Source organism: Somniosus microcephalus, chromosome 12 (assembly GCF_052327205.1).
Source record: "Somniosus microcephalus isolate GS21.2 chromosome 12, FLI_Smic_1.0, whole genome shotgun sequence".
In the NCBI taxonomy this organism is placed as follows: Eukaryota; Metazoa; Chordata; class Chondrichthyes; order Squaliformes; family Somniosidae; genus Somniosus; species Somniosus microcephalus.
The window spans coordinates 160675745-160692827 of NC_140998.1; the positions used below are offsets into that span (position 1 = coordinate 160675745).

Below are 17083 nucleotides of genomic sequence, written 5' to 3' on the forward strand. Positions count from 1 at the left end.
CCATAAAAATCACAAGGCTTGACTTTTCTTGTAAACTTTACTGAAAGATTCTTATTGTGAAACTGAAATACAATACAGAAATGGAAGCACACATTAATACACAAGCACATAACTGATATGCATACACAAATTTAGGTAAGCCTGAGCAACACAGTACATTTGGCATGTAACTTACCAAAGCACGTGGAAACACAGCTTACTGTGAATATACATTTAGCAAACTGAAAGGCATTCTCTTACATTCACTTTAAATTAGCCCTGTACATAGTGCATCAAAATACAGCTACAAGTTAACCAGCTAGACACAGAGAGCGAGAACTTCACGGCTAGCTGTGCAGGTTTGCTTGCAGAGAAAGGTTACAAACTAAACATTTTCTGCAAAGTATAGTGTACACTTAATCATCTTTAACATTCTCAAGTACTTACAGACAAATAGTGTCCAAGGCCGGAGTGTAACAAGAAAATAACTGCAAGACCATGTGGCGAGCTGCAGGTCTGTGCTATACAGCAGTTTACTTTACCGCACTTTACTGCGCTTTACTGCACTTTACTGCACTTGCTAGGTACCAAATATCCACTAGGTGGCGGCACACAATGGAAATCGACCCAAATTACTCAAACCCCTGAATTAACTTGAAAACTAACATAAATTCCAAAAGGAAGGCAGCGCACACAGAAAATAAGAAGTTTTTTTTAACTCCTTCCATGTCAAATGCACGAGGCAAATACACTAAAAACTGTCTAAAAATTACTGATTGAAAGGACACGGCCCATAGAAACTTCAGTACCATAGATAAAACTACCTATGTTTGATGGATCAATAATACTTCTCTAACAGGGTCACACTCAACTATATTTTTGATGGAATGTATCCTTTGAGACAGTATAAGCTCCAGTTAATTATATTTTATTCCATGATAAGCAGGTGAGTTTTCACATGATTGTCTCCACTTGTTTGTTCAATGAACTGTAATTAATATTAATAATGATGTAACTGAATGATCTCACTGGAGATTTCCCTCCTGTATAAATACAAGGCCCCTCTCGATGTATCGTGTAATCCGGCAGAGCTGTTCCCTCCGGCACCAACAGAAACCGTCAGGTCTCACAGAAAATGCGTGAACCAACAATACTCCATCAGGTAGAAGACATTTACTACCCTGTTCTTGCAGTTACTGGAATTCTTGGTAAGCCAATGAACCATTTAATATAAGCAAACGACATGTTTTTTGAAATGTATTATTTTTTTGATTTTTAAAATCCTGTTTAAACCTTATTTTGGCGATAACACATTTCAATTATTAGGTAAAATGCCAGACTTAATTTTTCAAGAAGCATTTTGAGTGATTCGATTGTTTCATCAACAAACCAGAAAAGGCAACTGTTTACATAGGGAAACGTGATTATAAATGTTTACATATGAAGTTTCAATATTAAATGTTGGCATAAAAGCCTTGCCAAAAATAGTGACAAAAGGAAGTGAAGGTTTGTGGACAGCACATGGCACCATACCCAGGACTGTTAATTATATATATTCCCCTAATTGTGGACATACGTTGAGCTGGTGGACTTTCCCTCTCCTAACTGGCCCACCAGGGCTGCCTCTCCTCAGCTGTCAGAACATAAGAACATAAGAAATAGGAGCAGCAGCAGATCATACAACCCCTGGAGCCTGCTCCGCCATTCAATAAGATCATGGCTGATCTTCTACATTAGTTTCTCTTTCCCTGTATCCTCACATCCCTTGATTCCCTTAGTGCCCAAAAATCTATCGATCTCAGTCTTAAATATATTCAATGACTGAGCTTCCACAGTCCTCTGGGAAAGAGAATTCCAAAGATTCATAATCCTCTGATTGAAGAATTTTCTCCTCATCTCAGCCTAAATGGCTGACCCATATTCTGGGACTGGGACTCCTAGTATAAGACTCCCCAGACAGGGGAAACATCCTCCCAGCATCTATCCTGTCAATCTCCCTAAGAATGTTATATGTTTCAATTAGATCACCTCTCATTCTTCTAAATTCTAGGGAATATAGGCCTAGTCTACTCAATCTCTCCTCATAGGGCAATCCCCCCATCCCAGGAATCAGTCTCGTGGACCTTCGCTGCACTCCCTCTAATGCAAGTTTATCATTCCTTAGGTAAGGAGACCAAAACTGTACACAATACTCCAGGTGTGGTCTCATCAGAGCCATATATAATTGCAACAAGACTTTGTTACTCTTGTACGCTGGTCAACTTGAAATAAATGCTAACACATCATTTGTTTTCCTAATTGCTTGCTGTATCTGCATGTTAACTTTCGGTGATTTGTGTACAAGGACACCCAAATCCCTCTGAATAACAACATTTACTAGTTTTGCTCCTTTAAAAAAAATCTGCTTTTCTATTCTTCCTAGCAAAGTGGATAATTTCATATTTTCCCACGTTATTTTCCATCTGCCAGCTTCTTGCCTAATCATTTAACTTGCCTATATCCCTTTGCAGACTCTGTGTCCTCCTCACAGCTTACTTTCCCACCTAGCTTTGTATCATCAGCAAACTTGGTACATTGCACTCGGTTCTCTCATCTAAATCATTAATATAGATTGTAAATAGCTGAGGCCCAAGCATTGATCCTTACTGTACCCCACTACAGCCTGCCAACCGGAACATGAACCGTTTATTCTGAATCTCTGTTTTCTGTCTGTTAACCAATCCTCAATCCATGCTAGTGTATATAACCCCCAATCCCATGAGCCCCAATCTTGTGTAACAACCTCTTGTGTGGCACTTTATCGAATGCCTTCTGAAAACCCAAATATTCTACATCCACTGGTTCCCCCTTATCTAACCTGTCAGTTATACCATCAAAAAATTCTAATTGATTTGTCAAACACTATTTCCCTTTCATAAAACCATGTTGACTCTGTCTAATTGTATTATGATTTTCTAAGTTCTCAGTTAACTAGTCTATAATAGATGCTAGAATTTTCCTGACAACTGTTGTCAGGCTAACTGGCCTATAATTCATTGTTTTCTCTCTCACTCCTTTCTTGAACAACAGGGCTATTTGTTATCTTCCAATCCAACAACAACAACAGCTTGTATTTATATAGCACCTTTAAAGTAGTAAAACGTCCCAAGGTGCTTCACAGGAGTGTAATCAGGCAATAATTGACACCGAGCCACATAAGGAGAAATGAGGGCAGGAGACCCAAAGCTTTGTCAAAGAGGTAGGTTTTAAGGAGCATCTTATAGGAGGAAAGAGAGGTGGAGAGCTTTAGCGAGGGAATTCCGGAGCTTAGGGCCTAGGCAACACAAGGCATGGCCACCAAAGATTGAGTGATTATAATCAGGGATGCTCAAGAGGGCAGAATTTGAGGAGTGCAGATATCTCGGTGGTTGTGGGGCTGAAGGAGATTACAGAGATAGGGAGGGGCGAGTCCATGGAAGGATTGAAAACATGGATGAAAATTTTGAAATTGAGGCGTTGCTTAAACGGGAGCCAATGTAGGTCAGCGACCACAGGGGTGATGGGTAAATGGGACTTGGTGCAAGTTAGGACATGGGCAACCGAGTTTTGGATCACTTCAAGTTTACTTAGGATAGAACGTGGGCGGGCAGCCAGGAGTGCATTGGAATAGTCAAGTCTAGAGGGAACAAAGGCATGGATGAGGGTTTCAGCAGCGGATGAGCTGAGACAAGGGCGGAGACGGGCGATGTTACAGAGCAGGAAATAGGCAGTCTTAGTTATGCTGCAGATGTGTGGTCAGAAGCTCATTTCAGGCTCAAATATGACACCAAGGCTGTACACAGTGTGGTTCAGCCTGTGACCGATGTTAGGGAGAGGGATGGAGTCAGTTGCTAAGGAACAGAGTTTGTGGCGGGGACCGAAAACAATGGCTTCGGTGCATATCCAAGTGCTTTATAAATGTGATGAAGGTTTCTGCCTCTACCACCCTTTCAGGCAGTGAGATCCAGGCCCCCACCACCCGCTGGGTGAAAACATTTCTCCTCCAATCCCCTCTAAACCTCCAACCAATTATTTAAATTTAAGGCCCCTGGTTATTGACCCCTCTGCTAAGGGAAATAGGCCCTTCCGATCCACTGTAACTAGGTCTCTCATAATTTTAAACAACCCCAGCCTATCCAATCTTTCCTCATAGCTAAATTTCCTCAGCCCAGGAAACATCCTCATAAATCTTCTCTGCACCCCCTCTAGTGCAATCACATCCTTCCTGTAATGTGGTGACCAGCACGCAGTATTCCAGCTGTGGCCTAACTAGTGTTTTATACAGTTCAAGTATAACCTCCCTGCTCTTATATTCTATGCCTCACCCAATAAAGGCAAGTATCCTGTATGCCCTCTTTACCACCCCATCTACCTGTCCTGCTACTTTCAGAGATCTGTGGACATGCACTCCAAGGTCCCTCTGATCTTCTGCACGTCTCAGTGTCCTACCATTTATTGTGTATTCCCTTGCCTTGTTAGGCCTCCCCAAATACATTACCTCACATTTCTCCAGATTGAATTCCATTTGCCACTGTTCTGCCCACCTGACCAGTCCATTGATATCTTCCTGCAGTCTGCAGATTTCTTCTTCGTTATCAACCACACGGCCAATTTTTGTATCATCTACAAACTTCTTAATCATACTTCCTACATTCAAGTTCAAATCATTGATATATACCACAAAAAGCAAAGGACCCAGTACTGAGCCCTGCGGAACCCCACTGGAAACAGCCTTCCAGTCACAAAACAACCTTCGACCATTACCTTTTGTTTCCTGCCTCTGAGCCAATTTTGGATCCAACTTGTCACTTTGCCTTTGATCTCACGGGCCTTTACTTTTGTGACCAGTCTGCCTTATCAAAAGCCTTGCTAAAATCCATAGAGACTACATCAAATGCACAACCCTCTTCAACCCTCCTTGTTACCTCCTCAAAAAATTCAATCAAGTTAGTCAGACACGACATTCCCTTAACAAATCCACGCTAACTGTCCCTGATTAATCCTTATCTTTCTAAAAGAAGGTTTATCCTGTCCCTCAGAATTTTTTCCAACAATTTTCCCACCACCGAGGTTAGGCTGACTGGTCTGTAATTACCCGGTCTATCCCTTTCTCCCTTTTTAAACAACGGTACCACGTTAGCAGTCCTCCAGTCATCTGGCACCACACCTGTAGCCAGAGAGGATTGGAAAATGATGGTCAGAGCCTCTGCTATTTCCTCTCTTACTTCTCTTAACAGTGTACATGTGGAAACTGAGGCTGTGTTTTCAGATGACGTCGCCAAGTGGCAACATGTAGATGAGAAATAGGGGCGGGACAAGGATAGATCCTTCGGGGACACCAGAGGTAACTATGCAGGAGCGGGAAGAGAAGCCATTGCAGGTGATTCTCTGGCTACGATTAGATAGATAAAAATGGAACCAGGCGAGTGCAGTCCCACCTAGCTGGACGACGAGGGAGTGGCGTTGGAGAAGGATGGAGTGGTCAACCACGCCAAAGGCTGCAGATAAGTCAAGAAGGACGAGGAGGAATAGTTTACCTTTGTCACAGTCACAATCACAAAGGATGTCATTTGTGACTTTGAAGAGAGAGGTTTCGGTACTGTTGAGGGATTCAAACATGGAGTTGCGGGAAACATGGGCACAAATTTGGGAGGTGACAACACGTTCAAGGACTTTGGAGAGGAAGGGGAGGTTGGAGATGGGGCAGTAGGTTGCAAGGACGGAGGGGTCAAGGATTTCTTTTTGAGAAGAAGGGTGATGAGAGCAGATTTGAGGGAGAGGGGGACAGTACCTGAGGAGAGAGAACAGTTAACAATGTCAGCTAACATGCGAGCCAGAAAAGGAAGTTGGGTGGTTAGCAGTTTGGTGGGAATAGGGTTGAGGGAGCAAGAAGTGGGCCTCATGGACAAGATGAGAGCGGAAAGGTCATGAGAGGAGATCAGACAGAAATTGGAGAAAGATGCCAGTTCAGGGCTAGGGCAGGGGGGAACCTTAGAATAAGTTTGGCCCGGTGGGCTAGGGGAAGGAAGGGATGTGGCAGAGGCAGCTGAGCGGATAGTCTCAATCTTAGAGACAAAGAGGTCCATGAGCTCCTCACATTTGTTGTCGGAGATGAGTGTAGTGGAGACAGGGGAGAGGGGTTTAAAGAGACGGGTAGCAGTGGAGAATAGAAGCCGGGGTTTATCTTTGCTATCCAGAATGATTCTGGAATAGTGAGCAATTTTAGCAGATGTGAGCAGGACCTGATAATGCTTTATGTGGTCCAGCCAGATCTGGCGGTGAATGGCTGAACCAGTTGTCCATCATATCCGTTCAAGTCTGTCTCCCTTGGACTTCAGGGAGCGAGGATGAGGGCCGTACCAGGGGGAACAGCCAGGGTGAGAGAGAGTAATTGTTTTAGTAGGGACTAAGGCATCAATGGTGGTGGTGAAGGTGTGGTTGAGCAGATCGGTAGCTGCAGAAATGTCATGGTGAATGGAGGGCCAAAGGGTGGACAGTTGGGATTTCATAAGTGCAGTTGTAAGACAGTTGGGAGAGTGATTTTTCCTGGGCAGACACAGCAGGAAGTAGGGTTGTGGGGGGCAGGGGGTGGTGGAACTGGGAAGTGGTCAGAGATGGCCTTATCTACAATTGACATGATGGGAGTAGCGAGGCCGCGAGAAATGGCCAAGGGTGTGGCTGTGAATATGGGTTGGGGTGTTTACATGGAGGGAGAGATTAAGGAGGAATGGAGGCTAGTGAACTCAGAGGAGAGAGAGCATAATGAATTGAGATGGTGGTTGAAATCAGGCATGGCTATCCCTGGACAAATCCAATTCCAGATATGGATCCCATTTAGCCATCCACGGGGATTCTACAATCTAGGGAATTCTGGAAGATCAAAACCAATGCAACCACTATCTCTGCAGCCACCTCTTTTAAAACCCTAGGATGTAGGCCATCAGGTCCAGGGGATTGGACGGCTTTGTCAGAACCCATCCGATTAGATAACCAGAGTTCCTCAACCATCAGCCCCTTTTTCCATCACCTCATCTTCCTGCTCCCCTCACACACGCTCAACTCTGTCACTACAGCAAAATCTGAATTAATTCTGAACTTCATCTTCTTCAGTACTTACTGTGCCCTCATCTGGTCTTTTTCCTGACCCTTGCTCTCTGCTATTTGTTATGATTCATGCAATTTGTTCATTTACTAATTTCCAAAATAATTATTGATATTTGAAATATATCTCTGGAACAAAACACTGACACAGTTATAAAGATTTCAATTGCCTTGATATCGTAGTCAGTGAAACATTCAAGTGGTAAATGCCGCACAAAGTCATCTCAAACTAATGCTTTCTTTTGGATCCCTATCTGTCATTCCCATGCTCTCTGGGATTGCTATCTATAATTCCCACTTTCTCGGTGATTCCTATCCATAATTCCCATGCTCTCTGGGATTGCTATCTCTAATTCCCACATTCTCTGTGATTCCTATCTCTAATTCCCATGCTCTCTGGGATCCCTATCTGTAACTGCCTCACTCTCTGGGATCCCTATCTGGAATTGGATTTGTTCAGTGATAGTCATGCCTGACCTAATTGAAACTTTTGAGGAAGTAACTAACCTGGTCCATAAGTGAGTCTCAGCTTTTCACTATCTCTATTAATGACTTGGATGAAGGAATAGAAAGTTATATATCTGAGTTTGCTGACGGCACTAAGTTAGATTTGAGCAGAAAGTTGCAAAGGGACATTGGGCCTGAACTTGCAGTCGGATGCCCCCGAACCGCAATAAAACTAGGCACCTAACTGATGGTCCTGGATCCACAGAGACTCGTGCTCCTGGGCCTCTTCGCATATGCATGCGTAGAGGCCCACATATCCCAGGGACACAGGCGGTTCGTAAGCATCACTGGGATCACGTGGACCGGCCCAACCAATCAGAAAGGGGATTCCCATTCTGCTTATGGGGATTCCTCTTACGTACAGAATCCCCAAAAGCTTAATAGGAATCACCCAAAACACATGTACACAACACTGAAATTTAAAAAATCATTACATGTTTTAAATTAATGAAAATACAACTTAATTAAACATTTAAAACAAAAATTAAATTTTTTGACAAGAAAGTAAAGACTTTTCAAGGGGCCAAAAGTTACACGAGATTATTTTACAGGTTTAAGAATGTTAAAATGATTTTTTAAATGTTATTTTACTATTTATTTAAACCCTTACACTGGTAAAAGAAGGCCTTAGGTCTGCTTTTACCAGGCGTAAGAGTTTCATGGGCATTCGCTGGGCAGTAGTTGGGCAAATAGCCCAACTCTCCACCAGCGAATGTCCATTTCCCGGGCATGCGGTGGATCAGTCAAGAAAATCCTCGACAGGCAGCAAGTTCCGGGTTTTCATGCATTCACTTCGCGTGTGGAAACCTGGAACTTGCGAGGCACTTACGCCAGCGTATGCACCGCGTACTCGGTCATCGGCCCCGGAAAATCCGGCCCAATTGATTGATTACGTGAGTGGGCAAAACTGTGACGATGGAGTTCAATGTGGGGAAGTGTGAGGTCATCCACTTGGGACCTAAGAAAGATCGATCCCAGTATTTCTAAATGGCAAGAAGTGAGGAACTGTGGAGGAGATTAGAGATTTGGGATCCAAGTAAAGAAAGCTCCTGGGCAGAATAATTAAAAAAGGTTAATGGAATGTTGGATTTAACCTCAAGGTTGGCTGGAATAAAAATTGGTGGAAGTTATGTTACAGCTGCACAGAGATTGGGTTGAACCTTATTTGGAGCACTGCACTCAGTTCTGGGCACCTCACCTCAGGAAAGATATCTTGGCCTTGGAGAGGGTGCAGCGTAGATTCACCACAGCGATACTGGGGCTGAAAAGGTTAAATTATGAGGACAGGTTACATACACTAGGTGTGTATTCCCTTGAATATAGAAGATTATGGGGTGCACTAATGGAAATGTTTAAGATGATTAAAGGATATGAGATGGCAGATAGAGAGAAACTATTTCCTCTGGTGGGGGAGTCCTGAACAAGGGGGCATAACCTTAAAATTAGAGCGAGGCCGTTCAGGGGTGATGTCAGGAAACACTTCTTCACACAAAGGGTAGTGGAAATCTGGAACTCTCCCACCCAAAAAGCTGTTGAGGCTGGGGGTCAATTGAAAATTTCAATACTGAGATTGATAGATTTTTGTTAGGCAAGATATTGAAGGTTACGGAACCAAGGCAAGTAAATGAAGTTAAGCTACGGATCACCCCTGATCTAACTGAATGGTAGAACAAGCTTGAGGGGCCGAATGGCCTTCTCCTCTTCTAAAGTTCCTATATTCCTTTGTAATTGTCTTGCTCTCTGAGGTGTCTACCTATAATCCCCTTGTTTTTTCTATTTATTCCAGTTAACTCGGTGGCCATTCTGATCCTGTCCCGTGGAAAGTGCGGTCTCTCTAAATGTATCACCCACTACCTGGTGGCCATGGCAGTGGCAGATCTGCTGGTCGTTTTCACTGACGTGATACTGTTTACAGTTATTCCTTTTCATTTCCCAGGTACTTACCTGGACACCACTCCTGCATCTTCTCTCGTACATTTCCTGCTTTCTGCAGCCACAGACATTTCTGTCTGGTTCACCGTCACTTTCACCTTTGATCGATTTGTTGCAATTTGTTGCCAGAAGCTGAAAACAAAATATTGTTCAGAGAAAACTGCAACTGTGGTTATAGTGACAGTGAGTGTGCTGTTCTGCTTAAAGGACATTCCTTGGTACTTTGTATATGAACCTGAGTATATCATTGATAACGTACCCTGGGGCTACACCTTATCACTGAGCTATTACACCGAAGCTGCCTGGGTCGCATTTGACTGCCTCAGTATTATTTTAACCCCTTTCCTTCCATTCGTTCTGATTTTACTGCTCAATGCTCTGACTGTCAGACAGATTTTAGTGGCCAGCAGAGTCCGCAGGAGACTACTGGACAACAGCAGTAGTGAGAATCACAATGACCCAGAGATGGAGAACCGAAGGAAATCCATCATTTTACTCTTCACTATATCTGGCAGTTTTATACTGTTGTGGTTGACAAATGTTCTATATTTCTTGTATTGGCAAATTACTAACATTTATGAATTCACAGGTCCCCATGATCCTGCATATATCACTGAACAATCTGGCTACATGCTGCAGCTTTTGAGCACGTGCACCAACACCTGTATTTATACAATGACCCAGACTAAATTCAGAGAGCAATTGAAGAATGCAGTGAAATATCCGTTCAGTGCAATTGTTAAATTAGTTAAATGATTAAAGCAGCTCACCTTGAACCAGAGCTTCCTTTCTAGAAACAAAACATAGAAAAATAGGAGCAGGAATAGGCCATTCGGCCCTTGGAGCCTGCTCCGCAGTTCAATATGACCATGGCTGATCCTCTATCTCAATACCACATTCCCACTCTCTCCCCATACCCCTTGATGCCTTTTGTGTCTAGAAATCTATCTATCTCCTTCTTAAATATATTCAGTGAATTGGCCTCCACAGCCTTCTGCGGTAGAGAACTCCACAGGTTAACCACCCTCTGAGTGAAGAAGTTTCTCATCTCAGTCCTAAATGTCCTACCATAGTAATAACAGTATTATTGCTAATTTGGTTTGGTCAGTCTATATGTAGATTAAAGTTTCCCATGATTACTGTACAGGAAACTGTCATTTAAACGGCACATAAATATCTGAAATTCTCTGTTAACCGGCAAAATTCTCACTCCGAAAACAACACCTCAATAACCGGTAATGTTGCCGAATCCGAGTCCGAGTTTCCTGCGGTGGCCGAATTAGTCAGTGGGGGTAGTTCTCCAAACTGTCACTACTCGGCTTCTTGGTGCTGTCGGAAGTCGGAACACCTCTATACCCCTGTAACAGGAGTCTGACTCTCCCGCGCTGCTGGTAGTCTCTTCTGATCCGCCATTTTACAGGGGTACTGTGTGTCTCCCACGCTGCTGGAAGTCATTGCATTGCATTACCCTCAACTGTCAGTACTGTACTTAATCAAGCATCTTCCACCATCCATTTAACACAACATTCTGTAGGTGAGTACACAATTACCGTATACTGCACATTTCTTGATTTTTTTTCTTTTTCTTTGTTAAAAATAGCCTCGGTAGATAACCCTCTCCGTCATCCGGAATTTTTGATCAACCGACAACACGCCGGTCCCGTCGGTGCCGGATACCAAAGAGTTCCCTGTAGTACCCTTGTTACATGCATCTCTAATTTCCTGTTTGATGCCATCCCCTACATTATCACTACTGTTTGGAGGCCTATAGACAACTCCCACAAATGTTTTCTGCCCCTTGGTGCTTCTTAGCTCCTCCCAGACTAATTCTACATCTTGATTTTCTGAGCCAATATCCTTTCTCACTATTGCTCTGATTTCATCCTTTACTAACAATGCCACCCCACCTCCTTTTCCTTTTTGCCCGTGCTTCCTAAATATCGAATATCCTTGGATATTCAGCTCCCAGCCTTGGTCAAACTGCAGCCATGTCTCCATGATTGCAATTATATCGTATCCGTTTACATCTTTTTGCGCTGTTAATTCATCTACCTTATTACAAATGCTTCATGCATTCAGATACAGTGCCTTTAGATTTGTCTTTTTAACATTTTTAGACATCTTTACATTTTTTTGAACTTTGGCCCTACTTGCCTTATTGCCATTTTTTCTTACCCAGACCCTATTTGTTAGTGCACCCCTTTGTTTGTACGCTCTGTCCCTTCCTGACATAGTCAGGTTATCTTTACCCCAATCACTTTCCTGCACTGCTTCCTTGTCTTTTCTCTTTAGTATTCTAAATTTCTCTCCACCGGGACCCTCCCCCACCTTATTTAGTTTAAAGCCCTATCTACTTCCCTAGTTACTCGATTCACTAGAACTCTGGTCCCTGCATAATTCAAGTGTAGTCCGTCCCAACAGAATAGCTCTCTCTTTCTACAGTACTGGTGCCAGTTCCCCACAAATCAAAACCCACTTCTCCCACACCAATCTTTGAGCCACGCGTTCATCTCCCTGATCCTATTGACCCTATGCCAATTTGCTCGTGGCTCAGGTAATAATCTAGAGATTATTACCTTTGTGATTCTGCATTTTAATAGAGCTCAAACTCTTTCAGCAGAACCTCTTTCTTTGTCCTACCTATGTCATTGGTACCTACGTGGACCACGACAACTGGATCCTCCCCCTCACTCTCCAAGTTCTTCTGCTGCCTGGAGGAGATGTCCTTTACCCTGTCACCAGGTAGACAACACAGCCTTCGGATCTCAAGCTCTTCGCTGCAGAGAACAGTGTCAATCCCCCTAACTCTACTGTCCCCTACCACTACCACATTTCTTTTTGCTCCACCCTCTTGAATGGCTCCCTGTACCACAGTGCTGTGGTCAGTTTGTTCATCCTCCCTGCAGTCCCTGCTCTCATCCACACAGGGAGTAAGAACCTCGCACCTATTGCACATGAGCAAGGGCTGAGGCTCCTCCACCACGACCCCCGGCTCCCCAAACCTGCCTTGATCATAGTCACACCCACCTGTCCCTGAACACAGACCAAATTTGTATTAATGAATCTAAGGGGTGTGACTGCCTCCTGGAACACAGCGTCCAGGTAACTCTCGCCCTCCCTGATGTGTTTTTAATCCTGGCTCTTAATTTAAACCAATGCCCAAGAAAACAGAGAAATACAGACCAACCAATCACTTCCCTGCTTTCCTGTGAAGTCACTCCTTTTTTTGTTGTTCTTTAAATCGCCTGCTCCCTCACAGGTCGGTCCGCTCCCACTGCTGCTCCCAATAGCTCAGTCTGGGCCTCGAGCCTCAGGCTTTATTTCCTCACTCCCCTTTAGCCTGCTCCCTCACAGGTCGGTCCGCTCCCACTGCTGCTCCCAATAGCCCGGTCTGGGCCTCGAGCCTCAGGCTTTATTTCCTCACTCCTCTTTAGCCTGCTCCCTCACAGGTCAGTCCGCTCCCACTGCTGCTGCCAATAGCTCGGTCTGGGCCTTGAGCCTCAGGCTTTATTTCCTCGCTCCCCTTTAGCCTGCTCCCTCACAGGTCGGGCCGCTCCCGCTGCTGCTCCCAATAGCTCCTAGTTTCAGGTTTCTATCATTCCAACTCAGTCTGAATTGATCAATATTTGACCACAGTTATTGTGTGAGTTACATCCTTATTGTCCGGCTAAATGGTGTCAAGTACAATTCTTACACTGAAACCTTTGCGAAAATCGTAATTAATACATATGTTTACAAATTATAATAAAGACTGTAAAATCCCAGTCACATGATTATACTGTTATTGCTCATGGGCTTTCTTTGAAAGACCGAGTGGTGAAAAATATTGTGAGCCTGAAATTGTGCAGCAGTTCTCCCGCTGTAATATCGGTGGGAGGTGGGCAGACAGTTAGAGATATGTTCCACATGGCTCAACGTGGCCAGTTACCCCATTTCTCGGGTGTTTCTGCTGGTCTCCCTCTGAAGTTACAGGGCAAAAGCTGGAGAATCCCCCTGGGGATTTCCAGGCCTGTGTCATCATTAGCCCCAGGAAATAAGACCATGGCCGCGAAATGTGGGAGCGTAGCGCTGGCCAGTAAGGCGGATGCCATTTTGGAGAGGTCGTTAGTGTTGCCGTTGCTTCCGCCCACCTCTCACATGTAAATATCCAGATCGTGACCTCAATCGGTGCGCATCGCTTCAATTGATGCACGACTGCGATTTTGGACACCGTCGCTCTGCATTCCATGCTCTCCAAACCACGCACAGAAGAACGTGCGTAAAGCAGTACTACATAGATGCTGCCAGCGCTTCTTAAAGGGACATACACATCTTTCAGGTAATTTCAATTTCAGATTTTGGACTTTTTGTTCCATTTTATTGTAGTGGTGACTTGGTGCAATCCATTTAAAAGTTGTTGAAGTGAGCAGGGAGTCCTGCCGGATGCCTGCCAGGCTTTGGATGTTAAAGGAAAGCCTCTGAGAACACCACTGGCTCCCAGTCCTGGGGGCTCTAGTTGCAATCCCCCTGAGAGGAAGAGGATGAGGCAGAAGCAGAAGATGAAGAAGCACAAGAGGAAGAATCAGAAGGAAGGCGGCAACCCAGACAGCCCCTTTCTGGCCGGGATATCCAGGATCGAATCATCTGCCTGCGGTATCAGTGACCATAACCACAATTCCCCTTCAACATTTCTCCCACACCTCACCTTCCCTCTGTTACTGACCATCACAGCGTCCTCTTGGCCACAATGCTGAAATAAAAGCCACCACAAAGCAAACTTTCCAATCACACTTTATCCATATATGAATCCAATGTTACATCAAAAAATCAAATAATCAACCTTGTACATTCCCTAAGTGACTGTCTTGTGTGTGCCTTTGCCTACCCTAGTGATGTTACGCAGTGCTAGCCCAGTGGCTGCAGCATAACTGGTGGAAAGCTGCTGACTTTCATTCTAAACTAGTCAGTCTCAAGGCCTTAATGTTGAACTACATTCTGCAAAAAAATTAAAAATCACTCCAAACAAGGCACTCTGCAGCTGGTAAAGATTAACTGCCTTCTGCGCTTACAATATGGTAAAAGTGCTTCTGCTCTAACATAAATGGTTCAACAGGCCTGGGAAAGGGCACCCAGCGTCTCGGACGCAGCACTTGTGGTTTGTGTAGGGGGTCAACATTGGAAGAGAGGTCATCTACCCACAGGGGGCCAGGAGGCCCTCCAGAAAGAAGGATGTGGGACCAGATCTCTGAGGCCATCACTGCCAGCAGTGTCGCCCCCCAGGATCTGGCTCCAGTGCCCAAAGAAGTTTAATGACCCCCGACCAGTGATCAAGGTCATTGAATGCATCTTCAAAACCCTCCTACCAACTGCACCACTAGCCTCACACACTGCTCAATGCATGACCCCACCCATCACTCACCCACCAACAATCTCTAACAAACACGAGGCACACCTCACAGTCCTAGCTTCATCTCACCCGCTTTGGAGGAGACGGTGCTGGCCATTCATGGCAGGGGCATGGCTGAGCCCTTGGCCAGCGGCGGGGCTGACAGAATACAAGATGCTGGTATACTCATGCTTTGTCCTCCTTCTCACATCCCACTTCCCCCTCATTCCACAATCTCTTCTGATGTACAAGCTGCACATGGTGTAGATAGGGCTGTAGATAGGGCTTTAAACTAAAAAAAGGTGGGGAGGGGTCAGGTGAGGGGAAATTTAGAAATCTAAGGAGAAAGGTCAAGGCAATAGAGCAGTGTAGCGATTTGGGTAAAAATAAGCAGAGTGTGACAGGAAGGGACAGAGAGTTTAATGGTAGCAATGCAGCAGGGACTAAGGTCAAAACAGGGAAGAGCATCAGCGGCGGCGGCGAGAGGAATCTCGGCAGCAGAGCGGTGGTATAAAAAGGCGCCAGAGGCCAGGTAGGCCTCAGAGTGTCAGCGGCGGCGGCGGGAGGAATCTCGGCGGCAGAGCGGCGGTATAAAAAGGCGCCAGAGACCAGGTAGGTTTACTAATCTCCAGTCTCCAATCTCGGAGAGGGAGAGAAGTAAAAATAATCGAAGTGTGACATCACCAGAAAGCAGGTAAGTGATTTGTTGGTGAGTATTTCTCTCTTTATAAACTTTAACTCTGTGGTTTATAGTTTCTAAAGTCTCTGTGGTGTAGCGGGGACTGCTTATAAACCAGGGCCCTTAAATATACCATTTAACTGTAGTGTATTTGGTGGGATTGATTTGATTTAATTTAATTGCAATTAATTAAAGGGTAATCATGGCAGGACAGCCCGGTGCCATGGTATGCTCCTCCTGCACTATGTGGGAACTCAGGGACACTTCCTGTGTCCCTGACAACTATGTGTGCAGGAAGTGTATCCAGCTGCAGCTACTGGCAGACTGCATTGCGGTGCTGGAGCTGCGATTGGATACATACTGGACCATTCGCAAGGCTGAGGACGTCGTGGATATCACGTTAGATCATTTGGTCACACCGCAGGCAAAGGTTGGACAGGCAGAAAGGGAATGGGTGACCAACAGACAGAGTACTAGGCACAGGCAGGTAGTGCAGGGGTCCCCTGTGGACATCCCCCTCTCAAACAGATACATCACTTTGAGTACTGTTGGGGGGGATGGCTTATCAGAGGAAGGCAGCAGCAGCCAACTTCCTGGCACCAGGGGTGGCTCTGCTGCACAGGACGGGAGGAAAAAGAGGGGTAGAGCATTAGTAATAGGGGATTCCATTGCAAGGGGAATAGATAGGTGTTTCTGCGGCCGCAAACGAGACTCCAGGATGGTGTGTTGCCTCCCTGGTGCAAGGGTCAAGGATGTCTCAGAGCGGCTGCAGAACATCTTGAAAGGGGAGGGTGTCGTGGTGCATATAGGTACCAACGATAAAGGTAAAAAGCGGGATGAGGTCCTAAAAGCTGAATATAGGGAGTTAGGAGGTAAATTAAAAATAGGACCTCAAAAGGTAGTCATCTCAGGATTGCTACCAGTGCCATGTACTAGTCAGAGTAGAAATAGAAGGATAATTCAGATGAATACGTGGCTAGAGGAATGGTGCAAGGGGGAGGGATTCAAATTCCTGGGACATTGGAACCGGTTCTGGGGGAGGTGGGACCATTTCAAACCGGATGGTTTGCACCTGGGCAGGGCCGGGACTGACGTCCTAGGAGGAGTGTTTGCTAATGCTCTGGGGGAGGGTTTAAACTAAAATGGCAGGAGGTTGGGAACCTGAGCAGCAGGACAGAGGAAAGGGAAACAAGGATATTATTCGCTGAAGGTAAGCATGCAGGTGCAGCAGGCGGTTAAGAAGTCAAATGGTATGTTGGCCTTCATAGCGAGAGGGTTTGAGTACAGGAACAAGGATGTCTTGCTGCATGTTATACAGGGCCTTGGTGAGACTACATCTTGAGTATTGTGTGCAGTTTTGGTCGCCTTATCTGAGGAAGGATGTTCTTATCATGGAAGGAGTTCAGCGAAGATTCACCAGGCTGATACCTGGGATGGCAGGAATGACGTATGAGGAGAGATTGGGTCGATTGGGCTTGTACTCACTGCAGTTTAGAAGAATG

At 45.1% G+C, this 17083-nt stretch overlaps 1 protein-coding gene across 1 annotated transcript; it reads left to right on the plus strand.

The window, feature by feature from the left end:
- Positions 1-1114: 1114 nt before the first annotated feature.
- LOC147109640 (putative G protein-coupled receptor 139) lies at positions 1115-10305 on the plus strand. Its single transcript, XM_086004215.1, has 2 exons — positions 1115-1187; positions 9392-10305. Exons 1-2 carry the CDS (start codon positions 1115-1117, stop codon positions 10291-10293), a joined length of 975 nt encoding a protein of 324 aa, XP_085860341.1. The 3' UTR covers positions 10294-10305.
- Positions 10306-17083: the final 6778 nt, after the last annotated feature.

Coding starts and splice junctions, on each gene's coding strand:
- LOC147109640 (XM_086004215.1), top strand. CDS start 1,115: ATGCGTGAACCAACAATACTCCATCAGGTAGAAGACATTTACTACCCT. Junction 1,188..9,391: donor TGCAGTTACTGGAATTCTTG/GTAAGCCAATGA, acceptor TATTTATTCCAG/TTAACTCGGTGGCCATTCTG.